The 18,296-nt window shown below is 43.1% G+C and overlaps 1 protein-coding gene across 1 annotated transcript; it reads right to left on the bottom strand.

The window, feature by feature from the left end:
- Positions 1-266: 266 nt before the first annotated feature.
- Positions 267-15,829, bottom strand: LOC112116752 (L-amino-acid oxidase-like). The gene is made up of 7 exons (XM_024214447.2): positions 15,817-15,829; positions 10,410-10,633; positions 8,125-8,231; positions 5,506-5,707; positions 2,821-2,874; positions 1,789-1,922; positions 267-1,080 (listed from the first exon to the last, which is right to left on the bottom strand). The coding sequence occupies exons 1-7, from the start codon at positions 15,827-15,829 to the stop codon at positions 267-269; spliced, it is 1,548 nt and encodes a 515-aa protein (XP_024070215.2).
- Between the last annotated feature and the right edge of the window lie 2,467 nt (positions 15,830-18,296).

Here is an 18,296-nt window from a genome sequence, read left to right as displayed (position 1 = left end):
TTGCCTTTCTGGAGCACGGGGGAGTTAGGGGACTGGGCACAACCTGGGTTTCACCCTTTGGTGGCTGAGCACAGTGACCGAGGCAGTGCAGCAGTATGAGTGTAGCAGTCTATTCCTGGTGCAGGAATCTTATGCACCCCCACTTCAGGGCTGCACATAAAGTCACAATCTAGTGATGCCTGGTGATTTGCGGTGCAATTTCTAATTCCCCAGTCAGTAGCTGATGCGTCCCCAATCACCCTTATTATAATTATTATTACTATTAATTACAATTCATTTTCTTTCAGCTTCTTCTGCTGTCGCCAGGGCGATGCATTTATAGCACCATGTATGTTCCTGGCTGCTCTCACAGCAGATTTCATAGAAGTTTCGATCCAGGCATGAGGCTGGGCGGTGTGTTCTCCTGAAAAATGGACCCTCCCTTCATTCTGAAACAAAGCTTTGGAGTAGTCGACAAACTGGTACGGGGTGAATGAAACATATCCTCCCATCGTATATTTGTCCAGGCCCCATTTCTTGATTACGTGTTTATTGCAGACCTTCTGGATATAATTCTTGGGCACCTGGTGGATTTCTGCCAGGTCCTCCAGCACCACATCAACACACTTTTCGTCATCGAGGGGAATGAAGAATTCAGCGTCATCCACCCAGGTGTAGGAAGCCAGGATCACCCCTGCCCCACTGGAGAAATTGTGGCTGGGGTAGTAGATGACTCTAGATGGGCGATCAGTGATTGACCTCCCGTTATAGATTCCATCCTTCTGCCAAAATTTTTCAGAACAGATCAAGAATATCTTAGTGGCTCTTGCGTAGTGAATGGAGCGCAGGGCATGGGTCTTCTTAGCAGAAAGAGGGGGAGAAAATTTAATGAGCCGTGTGGCTTTTGCCGTTGCTGTGACAAGGACATAGTCGGCCGTCACAGATAAGGGGAATGAGGTGTGTGGTCTGCGGTAAAACACTTTCACTTGGTCATTGTCTTGTAGTATCTTCACTACCGGGGAGTTAAATATAACGCTCCTGTGAATATCCTGGTAGAAAGCCTGCGGAAGCTGATCGAATCCCCCCGTGATCTCATCATAACTGAAAGAAAGGTGGGGAAAAGATGATAATCAAACAGTTACAGCATCTGACCACAGTTATCTGAGAGAATGTCACAAGAGTAATAGGCAGAGCTTGCATAATAGGAGAGAGAATCTAGCCACCAGTGACTGTACAACTCTATCTTGTTTTATTAGAGTGGAATGCTAGGTCTGTGGTAATTAAGCTTAAGGCCAGCTTTCAGTTTAAAGCTTGTTTCTTCTAAACGCTCTAAAATCCCCCTGGTTCTCAGATTGCCTTGGAAGTAGGTGTGCCTCATGGAGGCGCTGGGTGGAATTAGTGAGCCATGATTTGGGATCATTTGATCAAGGGCTTCCTGAAATACGACACAGCTACGGTCCAATATACCCCTGACACATACTCGCACTATGGAGTTAATTATTGAATGCCATCCCATCAGAACTCACTCAGTTAGTAGCTGTGGACACTTTCAGTAATGCCAACCTCATCCCCAGTGAAAGTGTCCCCGGCCTTTCGTGGCTATAAATCTATAGTAATGAGCACCTACCCTCTATGACAATTCAGACCATCAGTGCCTACTTCAGAGAAGGCAGCCAGCTGTACTGCTAGATGAGATGACAAATGGATGAGATAGTAGGAGGTTGACAGACAGATGGATGTACTGAATAACCATAGACACATTGTGCTTCCACATACAAAGCAAGTAAATAAATATGCTTTTCTACTCACCTCTTCTCAGAGAAGGTGGAAAAGACCATGACAGAGTAAAGAAATGACATGTGGAATAGACCATCTTCATTCATCACGTCACCAATCATGTCAATGGCTCCTCTACTTAAATTTCCTTCTTTAATCAAATACTCCTGGGTGGGGAAAAGCAGAGACGGTGGAAGGCGCATGCATATTATATCCCCATTGAGAAATGACAGTCAAAGGGATATTTCATTTCAAATGAACACAGGAATTATTCAATATCAATGAGGCAGGGGAGGTGTCAAACCCATTCACTACCCTCCAGTGTGATTTGTCTTCTTCCTCATTACCAGCCATTGAAGTAAGGCTGATGCTCACATTCAAGACCCAATTCCTCATCCCTTTTGAGTCACTGGGTTAAAGCCTGACCCGAGTGAAGTCAATCAGAGCTTTGCTATTGACTTCAATGGGGCCAGGATTTCACCCAAAGTGTCCCTACTAAGATATCATTGTCTTTGATTAAAGAACTACGGTCCAGACCAAAATCTCCTGTGGGGTAAAAATAATGATTGGTAGGGCCACAGAGGAAGGTTATCTCATAGAAATAACTGTGGATGAAGATTCATAGCTGGATGTCACACAGCGAGCTGGGATAGGAAGAAGAGATGCCAAGTTGGTTGCACAGGACTGGAATAGGGTTGTGTCTTCATGACACACACACTGGGAGTATGGGAGCACTGAGACTGCTCACTTTCTATGGGTTGAAGTTTTGGGTAGGGAAAAACAGAGATAACATGGATCCATGTCCCTGCCCTCCCCATGCCACAAATCAGAGCCAGGAAGACCCAAGGGGGAAGTATGCGGTGTCCCAGGAAGACTCATGAAGTGAGCATGCGAACTCTGCCCAGCCAAAATCTTTAGGAGGATTCTGATGCATTATCTCCTACCATGGACTGTGTACACCTGGCAAGATCTATCCCACAAGGAGTTCCATTGGCTAATGTGAGGAAAGATTTAGAAAATCGGCACCTTTAGATTTAAAGATACTGGAATGCCAACTTCAATTACCTTTGTGGAAAAGGAATCATATTTCTCTTTCAGAGCACTGCAGTTTGTTGTCACCTGGGGAGCAAACAAGAAAACAGTTGTTTGTTTCATGCTGATGGCTTTACCTTTAAAGTTTATTATTTTCCCTGTATGTGACAATGTACTTATAGGCCATATTCTAGGGCATAGGCACAAGGGGGCAGGACATGACATGACTGCCCAGGTGAAAGAGCTGTTAACAGAATCTTTTTAACAGTGCTCTTGTTTTCTGCTCCTACAATTCTCCAGCTGACTGAACTGCTTTCGTTGAGACACTCTAAACAACAAAAATAAATAGACTAAATGTAAAATTTTCAAAAGTGAATATAGGGCCTAACTCCCATTTCCAGAAGTGACTTAGGTACTTAAGGGCAGATTTTCAAAGGTATTTAGACATCTAAAGATGCAGATAGGCAGCTACATGGATTTCCAAAGCACCTAAGTGCCTAAATCTCATGGAATATTATGGGCTAGATTCACAATGGGACTTAGGAGTTACAGCACTCAGCATCACAATGCCTAACTTTCTTTGCCTGGAAATCTGCTGGGATTCACAAAGCCTGAGTCATGTGCTCAGGCTGTCTACAATGAATAGCGTGCTCTAAGCGCTGAAGAACAGAATCCACAAAAGCCAGCACACGGAACCACCTAAGCCAGCCAATGGGAGACACCAAGGAAAGTGTTGTGTCTTAAGCCCTTCCCCTCCCCCCCATTTTAGGGAGTTCAGCACCTATCTCTGCTTTGGATTCTAAGCCGTGAGCTCTTCCCACCTACAGCATTTCTAGCAAGCAGCACAGTACAGCCCTCATAGCTTTTACCCCAGTGGTTAGGGGATTTCCACAATGTGGGAGACCACCAGTTCATGTTCCCCTTCTAGCTGATAAGGAGGAGTCTCCCACCTCACCTCATGGGGGCCTTCCTTAGTCTCTCCTGTTAAAGCTGTCCCAGCTTGGATAAATAATCAGTGGAGCAGGGGGATTGGATTCGGAGTCTCCCACATGAATGTCCTAACCACTAGACCAGTGGTTCTTAACTTTTCCAGACTACTGTACCCATAGGTTCTGTGGGTGCTGCTGCACTCCCTGGCCGGGTTTACAGTTTGGTTCAATGGCTCTCAGCACCCCCACTATACGAATTGTCCCAGCAACCCTGACTGTACCCCTTGCAGGAGGCTGATTTCTCTTGCATACCCTCAAGTTTCACCTCACTTGAAAACAGCTTGCTTACAAAATCAGACCTAAAAATACAAAAGTGTCACAGCCACTATTACTGAACAATTGCTGACTTTCTCATTTTTACCCTATAATTATAAAATAAATCAATTGGAATATAAATATTGCACTTACATTTCAGTGTACAGTACATAGAGCAGTATAAACAAGTCATTGTCTGTATGAAATTTTAGTTTGTTCTGACTTCACTAGTGCTTTTTATGTAGCCTGTTGTAAAACTAGGCAAATATCTAGATGAGTTGATGTACCCTCTGGAAGACCTTTGCTTTCCCCCAGGGGTACATGTACCTAGAGTGACCAGATAGCAAGTGTGAAAAATTGGGACAGGGGGTGGGGGGTAATAGGCGCCTGTATAAGACAAAGCCCCAAATGTCAGGACTGTCCCTATAAAATTGGGACATCTGGTCACCCTCCACATACCCCTGGTTGAGAACCACTGCACTAGACTATAGAGTCATTCTCAGTCTATCGCTCTGGTGGCATCTATGTCCCTTTGTAAATCTAGCCCCAGGTGCCTCTCTGCATTCTTTAGATGGTAAATACCTTTGAAAATCTGTCCTTTAAGAGTATGTCTACACTGCAATAAAACACCGGCAACTGGCCTGTGTCAGTTGACTCGGGCTCACGGAGTTCAGGTTGCTGGGCTATAAAATTGCAGTGTAGACATACGCTCTTGGGCTGGAGCCTGGGCTCTGGGAACACATTAAGTAAGTGTGTTCCCAGAGCCCAGGCTCCAGCCCAAGCCCAAAAATCTACACTGCAATTTTATATCCCCATTAGCCCAAGTCAGCAGACACTGGTGTTTTATTGCAGTGTAGACACACCCTGAGAGCCTAAGTCTCATGCATACAACTATAATTTAGCAATTTTGTGTGTGTAAATCAACAAAGAAAACTAGCGAAACTCTCAGAAGTGAGAAGCCGCCGCCTATTCAAATGAACAGTTCTCTAACAGTGGTTAACTTCAAATTTTCAACAACCAAAAAAATCGGCATCTGGTTAGCCTACCACGGGCATGAGCTGCCACACTGCGAAGACAAGGGACTGTCCCCTCTATGGTGCTACATTGACCCATGTGTGTCGCTAGGACTTCCAGAGGCACGTTCCATGGTTCTCTATGGTGCAGTAGGCAAAGTCACTTTATATTGCATCCCTGGAACTTGTTTGTCCTCCTGAGCACCGCCACCCAGGGGGAATTGTGGGAAGGCACTGGAGGCCTATCAGCACTCAAGGGTTTTATCCTCCATCTTCACTGCACAGTGGGTGGGTTACTAGTGCAAGTGAAAGCAAAGTCCAGGCTCCAATGTGCCAGTGAGTCTGGGCTGAAAAGACCACTAAGTTTTAGGGGTTTAGGGCCAACACCCAAGCGAGAATCCAAGTTAACTCTTTAGTGAGAACATACCAACATTCACGAATCCTTTCCACATCACACATACCTTATCCAGTGTCTGATTATAAAGCTCACTGGCAGATTTTCCTCTTTCTGTGGGAAGCACGGGGTATTGCAAGATATCAGGGTTTCGTTCTACCTCTCCAGCTCTTGCCCTGACGTTGTTAACGAAATACCAGCCCTTGTCATTACTATTATAGAACGGGTTCAGTTTCACTTTCAGTTTTTTAATAAATTCACGCACAAGCCTAAAGAAAAAGGGAAGGGGGGAAAAAAGAGAAAATTTCAAAAATGTGAAAGAAAGTTATATGCTTGCATATGATCCGCTAACACAAATGCCACACTCCTACCTATGTAACTGAAATAATTTGTGTGTAATGACTCCAGATCCACACTTTACCAAAAGTCAATCGTGCAGCTAGTGCTGGTCACTTTTTTTAATTGTGAAAGCTTTTGAAATACGGAAGTTATTTCAGTTTGGGATCATTTGCATCAGACCCATTTTCACAAGCTTTTTAATACAAAATATCAAAAAATGTATTTACTGCAAACCATGTTTTGCAGAAAATGAACCACGTTGGTAACCATTTCAGTAATGATTGTAAGTATGTTTACAATTTTAGTGAATACAAATTTTAGTGAAATGAAAAATTTTGCTCAAAACTAAAAAAAATTTAAAAATTCACAAAACAGTTTACATTTGGAAAAATGTCATTTTTTCCCCAATGAAAACGACTATTTGTTTGAGAAATTTAGACCATCTCTCCCAACATTATCTGCTCCCTGAACAGTTCCATTGACTTCCAGGATAACCCATGAGCAAGTATTACTTCTACTAATTGTAAAATCAGACTTTTCCTTGATTATTACAAGAGACATGATAGCAAAAGCTGCCCCTTCCTAAAATTCTTAACAGGAAACAAACAAACAAACAAACAAACAAACAAACAAACAAAAACAGGCTGGTGATATAGATGCATCTTTAACAATGCTCCTAGTTAGTATAAATGCACAGATTGAATTTAGGGACCTGTGGATTTAAAACAAAGCCCACTAGTACTTGAGCTAAAGAACCAGATGGAGCTGTCCGAAGGTAGTAGTAGACTCATATATAGAGCTGATTGGACAAATGTACATTTTATCCTGTGGGAAATGTCAAAATAACAGATTTTGACATTATTTCCACCCCAAAATGGAATGAAAAATGCCAATGTCTATTCGGAAATGTCAAAACATGTTTGTCTGAGTGGAGTTGTGACCTGGCTCATGGGGTTGCAGGATCACTCACTCAGATTTGGCCTAACCAGACTCCCGTTGTCATGACAGCTGGGCCAAACCTGAGTGGCACTGGGACACCAGAGGTTGCAGTGTCTGGAGCAGGGAGGTGAGCCCAGCCAGCCCCATGGGACAGGAGCTGCTACTTGACCTTTTGAAACATTTAAAAGTGGTCTGGAACTTCAAGGTACATATACACCTCTTTCCTTTGATAATACACATGGGCGGATTCGGAACCAGATCTCCTCATATCATAACCACAGCTCTATGATGCTCCTGAAACAAATTCTTCGGCCTCCTCAGGTCGCAACCACCACTTTTCCAACCTGCTCCAACATATTCCTCCACCATTACGATACAGCTACACCTAACACAGTGAATGCAGCTGGCGTGCATGCAGGTACTGCCCAGTAAGTATTGCCAGTTTTAGAGTGGCCAAGTTAAGTTTCTGTGGGCATTTACTTTGACTCTGTATTTTCTGGTTTCTAGATGGTTTGAGTTTTGCGGAACTCAATGTTTTGGGAGGGCATGAGCAATCACAGGGCAACTTCAATGCTGTCTTAAGTTTTTTGCTGTTTAATTATAAAACTTATCCTGAGTCCCATTTTTTTCAATAAGCAACATGGACCCAGAAAATTGGAGGACCTATGTGGTCACCAGCTGGTCAGTCTGAAACCCTGACTCGCTCCAACTAATAAATATTCAGAAATCCCTTTGAAAAAATCCATAATACAAAAACAGCACATTTTACAAAGAAGGTATGAAAGAAATCGTGGCTGGAAGATGGCTGGGGTCTCCATGGGGACAGAGCATTGGTAGCTTGGTATTTTATATGATAAGGTCCAAACCTTCCAATATGTGGGGGGGTTTGTAAGCTCAACCTTAACTGTTGATTTCCTGGGTTATAAACTGTTGTTGTTTTGCTGACTGAAGTGTTCTAGGTGGAGTTTTGTCCTTCATTCACTGATACATGCTCCCAGTTGTAACTTCACTTTAACGCTCCGTTGTGGTGTAGTTGCATAGTCCAAGAACATACCTGGGACCTAATTATGATTCTAATATCCAGTTCCCCATTTGCTGCGGGGGTGGGGTGGGGAATTAATCTGGTCCAGCCCTAAACCCTGTGTCTTCTAGGCTGGTTTAGCTACTTGTACCCACCTACTCTCAGCCCACCTATGCAGGAAAAGTGACAACTCCATGGATATTTCTTTCCCCTCTGCACACAGACTGACAGCGTGATGTCATGGAGTAAAGGGGCATTTTAGCCTATTCAAATTTGAGCCTTTAATGAGGTCCCCCGCCCCCCAGGAATTATCACCAAAGTTTTAAAAATAGGGCTTCCCCTATTCTGAACAAGATTAGTGGCTGAGGAGGGTTAACAGTATATTACCTGTGATGTCCTGGCAAACGCATGGCTCCCAACTCCACATACCAATCTTGTTCTCTGTGGGTCATGATGCGTCCTCCCAAGCGGTGACTGGCTTCCAGAATGAGAACCTGGGACGAAATACAGATTATGATTTTCAATCCCTTGCCGGTACCTGGTGACTGTATCAGAGGTTCTAAAACTGGGGGTCATGCACGGGCAGCGGGTATCATAGGCTGGGGTAGGCTGTGCCTCCCCAAACAGCTTGGTGTGGCCCTGCCCACCCTCCACCTCCAGTCCCCCTCCTGCAGTTCCCAGTGCTCTGCCCCAGCCCATGCTGTCTGGGACTGGGGCTTGCTGGCCTGTCATGGGGACTCGGGGTGGCTGGCACTGGGGCCGAGCTGGCTGTCCGGTGCTCAGACTGCGCTGTCCGGTGCTTTGGGGCTGGGGGCGCTGCTGCCGCATCACCTGGCCGCCCCAGGGCTGCGGTGGGGGTGCTCTGGGCTCCTGCTGGGGAGATGGGCAAAAAAGGAGGGGCAGGGTCTTGGACAGAAGGGAAGGGGCCGGGGGCTAGCCTCTCCCACTGGCCAGGTCACCAGCTGCCCATGGGGTCATGACCCCTCAGGGGGTCGCAAGGTGGTTACATGGAGGTTGCAAGCTGTCAGCTCTGTGGGGCTGACAGCTCCGAGCCCCATTAAATTAAATTAACCCCCCATTTTTAATTTATAAGGGGGGGTCACACTCAGAGTCTTGATGTGCAAAAGGGGTCACAAATACAAAGAGTTTGAAAACCTCTACTGTATATTTCTCTCTTGAATGATAACAACTGATTTATCCCCTGTCATTTCTATTGCAAACGGTCACCACACAAAGAAAATGCTTATTTTATAAAAGTAATTTTGGACAATTTATGGACGCACTCTATCCTTGATTTGGGAACCCGTGTAAGCATGTGCTTAAGATGAATCTGAACTCCATGGGACTGAAGGATGTGCTTAAAGTTAAGAATGTACTCAAGCATTCTTCCTGAATAGAGATATATTCCTGAATTGGGCTCTCAAGAAACAGATTCTAATATGGAAGATATTATCCTTTCCCGTGTATTACAGAAAACAGGTTTTCAATGAGAGAGTCTTTAATGCAACAACTAAGCCCTTCTCATATAAGTGCCCAAGCGATCTCTGTTGACTTTTGCAGCTCTGGGGGCTGTATTTCTTGGGTGATACTGAGAGGGGAAGTAGCGGATATATGGGCTATGGGTAGGGATAATGGGTTCCAGTCTTTCTCAAGGCCCACAGGCAAGCCAAGAGAGTAGCACCTTCGATGGAAAAACAAAATAAAGAAAAAGAGCAAAGGGCAAAGTTAAGGTTGTTATGAGATAGTGAATATGAATTTTCACGCGTATAGAATTTTGTTAGAAATACATGAACCTTTGAGAATATTCCCTTAACTAATCACCATTTCCATTAAATATAGGGATTGGGATTTTTTTACCTGCAACATTTTTGGTATTTAAGTTTTCTTATGACAATGTTATTAATATTCTGGCAACCTTAACTTTAAGTTAATTAACTTTTTTTCCCTGGAAATGGCAATAATATACGGCACTATGCTTTCTTGCTTCCTTCCTTTCACAGTTAGCTTACTTAAGTTCACCTTGTTTTATTCTTCAGCATTGTCTACTCTATGAAAAAGAAATAATAAGACCGTTTCAAGGGAGCACTTACTCCCTGGCCTGTCTCTGGCTCCTCTCAGTTAATAGAATTACCCGTGAGCAGTGGGTGAAGCTTCCTCTTGGGGAGGCTAACTCCCTGCCCCACCTTTTCTGGTTGAGGCCACACCCCCAGTCGCTGCTTTCAGCCCCCCGTGTCCCTGGCCAGGGCAGGGGGCTGAGAGCTCAGTCCCTCCCACCCACAGCCCCGGCTGGGGTGGGGAGCAGCTCAGAGCTCAGCCCCAGCCAGGGTCAAGTTCTCAGCCCCTGATGGGAGTGCCCCTTTCCCTGCAGCACTGCCCCCACTCTGCATCTTCCCCCCGAGGGCCCACACCCACTTGCTCCTTTCCGCACCCTCCCCCCCACTGTGACCCTGAGACCAAAAAAGCTCTGTGCTGCAGCGGGGAGCAAGAGCTTCTCCAGCCCCGGGGTTGTGGTCGAGGAAATTTTTCCAGTGGCCCTAAATTGGTTGGGGGCCCCTGGGCATGGGCCCTGTGGACCCATGTGGCAATCCACCACTGCCCTCCCCCCCAGTGATGCGAGGTTTGGGGAGTCTTAGCCTCCCCCAGCCTCCATTACATGCCACCCATGGAATTACCTTACAACCAGCATCTTTCAACAGTTTGGCAGCTGTGAGTCCACTTATTCCTGCCCCAACGATCACCACCTTCTTTGAACGACACCCATTTTCCAGTCCATTTTTGGCAATAGCCACCAGTTCTTCATAGTCAGGGTCAATGAAGCATTTTTCCCACTTCGTCTCTATGCCAGGGAGAATCTGTAAACTTGGGACTACCACCAGGAGGAAGATCTGGAGGAGTACTAGAGAGAAAGAGATGGAAAGAAAACAGATGACACAAATGGTGAAGCAAACTCATTCTCTTAGACCACAGAGCTCAGTAATGTCATTGATATGATCCATCTGAGCTGTAGGGAGAGGCTAAGAGTCTCAGCTGTGGAGCTCAGATATATTAACAAACAAGGAGTTTTATTATGATCAAATGCAATGAGCATATAAGTTGAAAGCAGCAAAGTGAATACTCAGATCCTCACAGTTGTCTTATAAACTGTAAAATATCACATGGACTATTCAAACCACAATCTACCATTAAGGCTCCTGGCCCCACCATCACAGATACACTTAGATCTGTGTGTACCACAGGGATCTAACAATCTGGGGGCTGGCCATTCTCAGAGGGAATGATGCAGGAGAAAATCATGTATAGTGGACAATGTGACTCTGAATGAGGTCTTCAAGATTTGGCCTCATGAGCTGAATTGAGTGACCTAACCAGAGTCTGCTTTATGTCATTCAAAAACTCAGGTATGTTGTTCCTTTCCATTAGACAAAATAAATTTTTGTTTTTTCCATGATTCTCCCCTCATTGAGTGTGAAGGCACTGTCTCTTCTGTTGAGCACAACTATGGAAGTGTCACATGGAGAACCATGTGGGTCATCACAGAATCAATTCCCACTCCACTTAGAGCTTTAAAAGATCAATTTCACCATCTAAATTCTATTGTATGGTTCAGAGCAACCTTAGCAGCACCCACACCACCCTTCCTTCCCATGCTAACATAGGTAGCATTGCCTGGTAAAAAAGGGGTTAACTTTATATCCCAGAGATCTCTGACTGCCCCTGTGGGCCACTGGCTGCTGAAATAAATATATCTTGCAAGACATGGCATGAAATAGCTTGATTTTTGTAAGGTTTTTCACACAGTCTGTCCTACGTGACATTCTCATAAGAAAACTAGTGAAATGTGGTTTAGGAGAAATGAATATAAGGTGGGTGCACAACTGGTTAAAAAACTCTATTCAAAGAGTAGTTTATCAATGGTTTGATGTCAGTCTGGGAGGATGTATCTAGTGGTATCCGACAGAGGTCTATCCTGGGTCTGGTACTATGTAATATTTTCATCAAAGGTTTGGATGATGGAGTAGAGCATGTGGGTATGAAATTTGTAGGTGTCACTAAGCTGGGGGGTTGCAAGCACTTGGACCAAGCTGGAAGGGGTTGCAAGCACTTTGGAGGACAGGATTGGAAACTGAAAATTATTTTGATAAATTGGAGAACTGGTCCAACATGAATAACAAGAATTCAACAAAGACAAATGCAAAGCATTGCACTTAGGAAGGAAAAATCAAATGCACAAACACAAAATGATTGACTAGGAAGTAGTCTTTCTGAAAAGGATCTGGGAGTTAATAGTGGATCACAAATTGCATGAGTCAACCATACCTGGTCCCAAGCCTGGCTGAAAAAGGAGGAGGGTTGGTGTCAAGCTGACAGCTGGCATTAAAAACATGGCATAAACTGACAAGAGGGCTAGGACTCGGAGAGCTGACCCTATTTGATGGGACTGTTGCAAGGAAAAAGAAGAATGTGCTGCTGTTGTGAAAAGACAAATGTCATTAACTTGAGTGTTGTATGTGTGACACAGGAGGCAACTCCTCTGCTCTACTTGGCTCTGTGGCCTCAACGGTGACCAGTATGAGGAACTACACTCCAGAGAAGAGCAATAACAATGATAAGAGGTTTAGGAAACATGAGCTAAGAACACAAGAATGGCCAGACTGGGTCAGACCAAAGGTCCATCTAGCCCCATAGCCTGTCTTCCGACAGTGGCCAATGCCAGGTGCCCCAGAGGGAATGAACAGAACAGGTAATTATCAAGTGATCCATCCCTTGTCACCCATTCCCAGCTCCTGGCAAATAGAGGCTAGGGACACCATCCCTGCCCATCCTAGCTAAGAGCCATTAATGGGACCTATCCTCCATGAACGTACCTAGTTATAGTCTTGGCCTTCACAACATCCTCTGGCAAGAAGTTCCACTGGTTGACTAGCTAAGAGGAAAGGTTGAAGGAATTGGGCATCTTTAGTCTAGAGAACAGAAGGCTGAAGGGGGACATGATAACCATCTTCAAATATGTAAAATATTGTTATCAAGGGGATGATGAGCCATTGTTCTCTATATCCACCAAGGGAAGGACAAGAAGTAATTAGCTTAATTTGTAGCAACTGAGATTTAGCTTAGATATTTGGGGAAAATGTGTAACTGTAAGGATAGTTAAACACCAGAACAGGTTAACTATGTGGAATCTCCGTCATTGGAGGTTTTTAAGAACAAGTTAGACAAACACCTGTCAGGGATGGTCTAGGTTTATTTGTTCCTGCCTCAGCAGGAGGATGGACTAGATGACCTCTTGAGATCCCTTTCAGCCCTACTGTTCTATGATTTCTATGACAAAGTAGAGCATCTCTGAGCCTCCTTTAATTTGTACCAGTGACTGGTCTGGCAGACAGAGAGCCCCCAGATCAGGGATGCAAAATCTCCTTTTTCTCACACCCGACCAAGCTACACTCAGTCCAAGCTTTGACTCAGTTCAAAAACTGAGTCGCTAATGATATGGAGGCCTATGTTCCAAGTTAGGGGACATATTTCAGGTCCCATTTCCAGTACAAAATGGACCTGTGTACAAACAGATCTGGGAACAAATGTATTCTAACTTTGTTCCCAACATGGTAGCAACTGTAGTGTAGACACAGCCTTGTAGGTTGAGGGGAGAAATCCAAATTCCAAGAACCTTTCTGGAGAAATGAAAAATAATTTTAAAAGTACAAAGTGTAATTTTTCCTGGTGTTGGAAGAATAAGACACTATTTTTCCCCTAAAATCCAGTACTGTCTGCCCTTTAAATTCCCAACTCTATCTGAGTCCAACGCCATATATTTCAGAATCACTGAAAGTAACCTGAGTGCAATACCCATCCCATCTTTTGAAATCAGAAATTGTTTATGATCACCGCAACCAGAAATATGTTTATGTAATGCATTTTCATAGGTGAAACCAGGAAGGAGTAAATTGAAGGCATTGATGCTCTCAATAATTACTATGCTCTTCCTCTGTAATTATCTACATCTTTTGCATGTTCTGTACGTGATATGCTAAGATTTCCAAAGGGATGCGTGGGCTGGAGATCGGAGTTGCCATACCTGCTGTTTCTGCAATTAAACTACAGAACAGGAAATACTCTCTGTAGGTTAATTTCCATAGAGCTACATGCCAAACAGCGATTAATTTGCAGAGGGTAGATCTAGCAACAGGTTAGCAAGGGTAATCACTTCCAAAGCTCATCTGGGGTCATGAAAACAATTTAGGGTGGAATTCGTCCTGGGTCAGAAAAGGTCCTACACACCACATGAGTTCCATGCTCCTGGTTCAGTTCCTAAAAACTACAGCTGTGTTGAGAAGGGTGTGGAACTCTCTGCACTGCATGGAACTCCTGGAGGAATCATAAACATGTAGGATTGGAAAGGGACCCCAAGAGGTCTTTTAGTCCAGTCGCCTGCACTCAAGGCAGGACTAAGTATTATCTAGACCATCCCTGACAGGTGTTTGTCTAACCTGCTCTTAAAAATCTCCAATGATGGAGATTCCACAACCTCCCTGAGCAATTTATTCCAGTGCTTAACCACTCTGACAGGAAGTTTTTCCTAACATCCAACCTAAACAGCCCTTGCTGCAATTTAAGACCATTGCTTCTTATAACCACCTTTAATGTACTTGGGACTTATGTGATACATTCATTTGGGATTTACTGATGGATTTGAAATTAATTTGCAGGCAAGTGGGAATGCTCACCCAAAGATGGAAAGAAATTTGTATCATGGTGATGACTTCCCCCTGAGCATCCAGCAGTAATCTTTGATCAAACCAAAACCCCTAACATTTATTTCAAATCATGCTCAGCCCCACCCAGTTGTGGGGGCTGATGTATGGCTCAGTAATTCTTCAAATTGCTTTCTCCAATCTACCAACATTATTTTGCTCATCTGAAGTGAACCTCAAGCAGCTAATCCTCATAAATGCCCTGATCTCCAGCAAGCATCGGATGTTCAGTTCTACTACATTGCGAGGGGCAAATCAGAATTTTGACAAAGAACAAGATACCAGCACACTAAATACATTGCAGCTCTCGCAGTCTCCCCATGTTCTTCCTCTCCAGTCTCCCTCATAACCATACACCGTGAGTCTCTCATTAACCAGCCCCTCCAGCTAAATCCATGCAGTGTGGGTTTGGCATCAGTCCCATCCAAATTCCATGCCATGAAGTCAAGTATTTTGGACTATGGAGGAGTAACAGAAAAAGTCATGTGACTGCTAGAATCTTCCATCTAACATAAGTGAAGGCTTTGCAGATAAAAATTCCCCAGTGCAGAAATAAAATGAACTAATACTGGACACAAAATGGTATTTTTCCTTTGATTTTTTTTAAATGCACAGATTTCATTTTTTCCAAAAATTCTCATTGAAATTTTCTGTTTTATTGACTAAAAAGCAAGCAAAAAGTGACAAAAACAAAAACAAAAAAGAAGCTCCACAAATAATCGTTTTTCTGCTGTTTCCAAAATATTTTGGTTTTTGAAAAATAAATTCAGTTCTCATTTTTTCATTAAAAATGATTTTTATAGAAATAAAAATTTTCCATGAATTATTTTTCATATGATACATTTCCAGCAGCTGTAAAATTAACTTAGATTTCCACCTTCAGATTCTCAACCAGTTCCTCACTATTAGTCTGAATCAAATCTAAAACAGCTGCCCCACAAGTAACTTCCTCCATCTCCTGAAATCCTAATTTGTCCCCAACACATTCTCTGTACCGGAGCATTGGACAATAAAATTGAACTTAATGTGTAGCTGAAGCCAAGTACAAACAAAAATACACCATTGGTGTTGTGTTCGCCAAATTCCACGGTTAAAAAGGAGTAAAGGATTCTGGGAGAAAATCAACTGTAAAAGAGGGAGAAAAAGAAAAAGACAATGATGGTAACCAGAGGGAGAGAAAGATGTGAAATAATAAAGCTAATTGAATATCATCAGCTAACTGATAAAGTAAGATGGGCCCAAAAGGGCAAACTGTCCCATCCTTCTGTGCCCAGAATTGCAACCCATCACATCCCACTGCAAAAGTTCTAAGACAAGAAGTTTCACTCACAGAACCTGTCCATGTTTCAGCTGGCAGCTCAAGTCATCAATGAGCCCTCTCACTTTATACACTCTGCTAGTTCCTGGTAGGAACTGTTGGCTCTGAGCCTAATGACACTGAGATGGCTATTATATGGACTCATAGGGCCTCTTCCTATGAGTTGCTCAGCACAGCTTGTGGGTTACTCTGGATTGAATCACACATTGGCCTCGGGGGAAAAAATATATTGGTATTGGAAGGCTCTGCCTCTGCAATCTTTTGCTACTGCCCTCTGAATCTGGTAACTTCCCCCACATTGGAGGAACTGGAATTACTGGTGCAGGAGATCAGAGTAGCTATTACAGGGATCATAGGAACATAGTGTAATAGCACTCAGGACTGGAATACAGGCATTGAAGGGTGTGTGCTGTTTAGGAGAAATAGCAATAAAGGCAAAGTTGGTGGGATGATATCGTACATCCATGAAATGGTAAACTGTAAAGAAATACAAAGTGATACTGTGGACAAAACAGAAACTGTTTGGATCAAAACCTTTTTGCTGAAGGATTGTAAAAGAGGTTCTGTTCGGATAGCGTTATGGGTCTGCTATAGAAGCCCAGACCTGAAGAAAAACTCTGTGTAGCCCAAAAGCGTGTCTCTTTCACCAACAGAAGTTGGTCCAATAAAAGATATTACCTCGCCCACCTTCAGTCTCTTGTCTCTCTCATAGAACTCATGGGTCAGATTCCAATATGAATAGTGATCTCTTTAATATAATTAGAACAATAAATACTTTTTGGAATTGTGTCATAATGGGAAACTTTAACTTCCTAGATATAGATTGGAAAATACATCCAACTAATAATGGTAAGGCTCAATTATTCCTGGATGTGACAGAGGACAGCTCTCTTCATCAAATCGTCACTGAACCAACAAGACATGATGCAATTTTAGACTTCATTTTGGTAAATAGTGAGTACATCACAGATGAGCTGGCCATTGGAAATAACCTTGGATAGAGTGCTCACAGGTTGATTCAGTTTAAATTAAATGGAAGGATAATCAAACCCAGATCATCAACTATGTTTTTGATTTGAAAAGGATAGATTTCGGGAAATTGAAGGAATTAGTCAAGAAAGCCAGCTGGCCTGAATTGCTCAAGGACTTAACTGTGGAGGAGGCTTGGAATTTCTTTAAATTAGCTACTGTGCAAAAACCAACTAAAATTTGCATCCCAAACAAGGGGGAAAAACTTGTAGGGAAAGGCCAAGACCCATACGGATGAATAACCATCTCAAAAAAAATTATTAGGAATAAGGAGAGAACCTCAAGGGACTGGAAAAAGGGGTTGACCAGCAAAGAAAGCCGCATCATGTATGTTATAAAATGTAGGCACAAAGTGAGAATTGATTAAAGTCATGCTGAATTTGCTCTTGCCAAGGAAATTAAAGTAAATAATAATAAGTTATTTAGTTATGTAAATAAAAAAAAGAAAAGGAAGGATGAAGATCAGGGTGCTATGCAGTATGGATGGGAAGGAGATTAAAGATAATCTAGGAATGGTCCAAAAACCAAATGAATACTTTGCCTTGGTTTTCAATAATATGGAAAATGTACATGAAGGCAGTATGGCTGGTGGAAATGAGTGCCTACAACTGGATATGACTACATCTGAGATGCAAGAAAAACTTAAAGAACTTAATGTACTCAAATTGAGGGCAATGGATAATTTCCATGTTGGAATACTGGAAGAACTGGCACATGAGTCTGGTAGCAAGGATTTTTAATAAATCTATCTATTCGGGGGTTGTATCTTATGACTGGACAATAGCTAACACTGTGCCTATATTTAAGAAAAGGGGGAAAAAAGATCTAGACAATTGCAGACCTGTTAGTCTGAGCTCAGTAGTATGCAATTTTGAAGGACCAACTGTGAAGGAAAGAATAATTAAATTCATAGAGGTAAAGGGATATAACGCAACATGGGTTTACGAAAGGTAGACTAACCTAATTTCTTTCTTTGAGAAAATAACTAATTTTTTTAGATAGGGAAGTGCAGTAGATCTAACATACTTGGACATCGGTAAAGCATTTGACACTGTACTACATGGGAAATTAGTAGTTAGGGAAAATGGGGATTAGTATAAGAATTGTAAGTAGTATAAGGAATTGATTAAAGGGGAGAAGTCAACGGATTGTGCTGAAACATATTGGACTGGAGGGAGGTTACTAGTGGAGTTCTTCAGGGATCTGTCTTGGGACCAATCTTATCCCAAATTTTTGTTAATGACCTTGGCACAAAAAGTAGGAGTGTGCTAATGAAATTTGCTGATGATGCATACTGGGAGGCATCATCAATACAGAGGAGAATTGGACTATTATACAGGAAAATTTGGATGACCCTGAAGACTGGAGTGACAGAAGTGGGCTGAAATGCAATAGTACAAAGTGTGAGCTCATGCACTTAGGCCTAATAATAAGACCATCCGTTGGAAGAGACAGTGGAGGAG

Source organism: Terrapene carolina, unplaced genomic scaffold, assembly GCF_002925995.2.
Source record: "Terrapene carolina triunguis isolate 2854851 unplaced genomic scaffold, T_m_triunguis-2.0 Scaffold419, whole genome shotgun sequence".
NCBI lineage: Eukaryota > Metazoa > Chordata > Testudines > Emydidae > Terrapene > Terrapene triunguis.
Note: the sequence above shows the minus strand (reverse complement) of the source record. Positions and strands in the feature narration are given on the sequence as shown.

Bases quoted from the DNA above. Each gene is read 5' to 3' on its own strand.
- LOC112116752 (XM_024214447.2), bottom strand. The intron at 5,708-8,124 runs GTAATATACTGT...CTTTTTCTTTAG, and splicing joins CGTTTGCCAGGACATCACAG to GCTTGTGCGTGAATTTATTA. The intron at 1,923-2,820 runs GTAATTGAAGTT...TTCCCCACCCAG, and splicing joins ATGATTCCTTTTCCACAAAG to GAGTATTTGATTAAAGAAGG.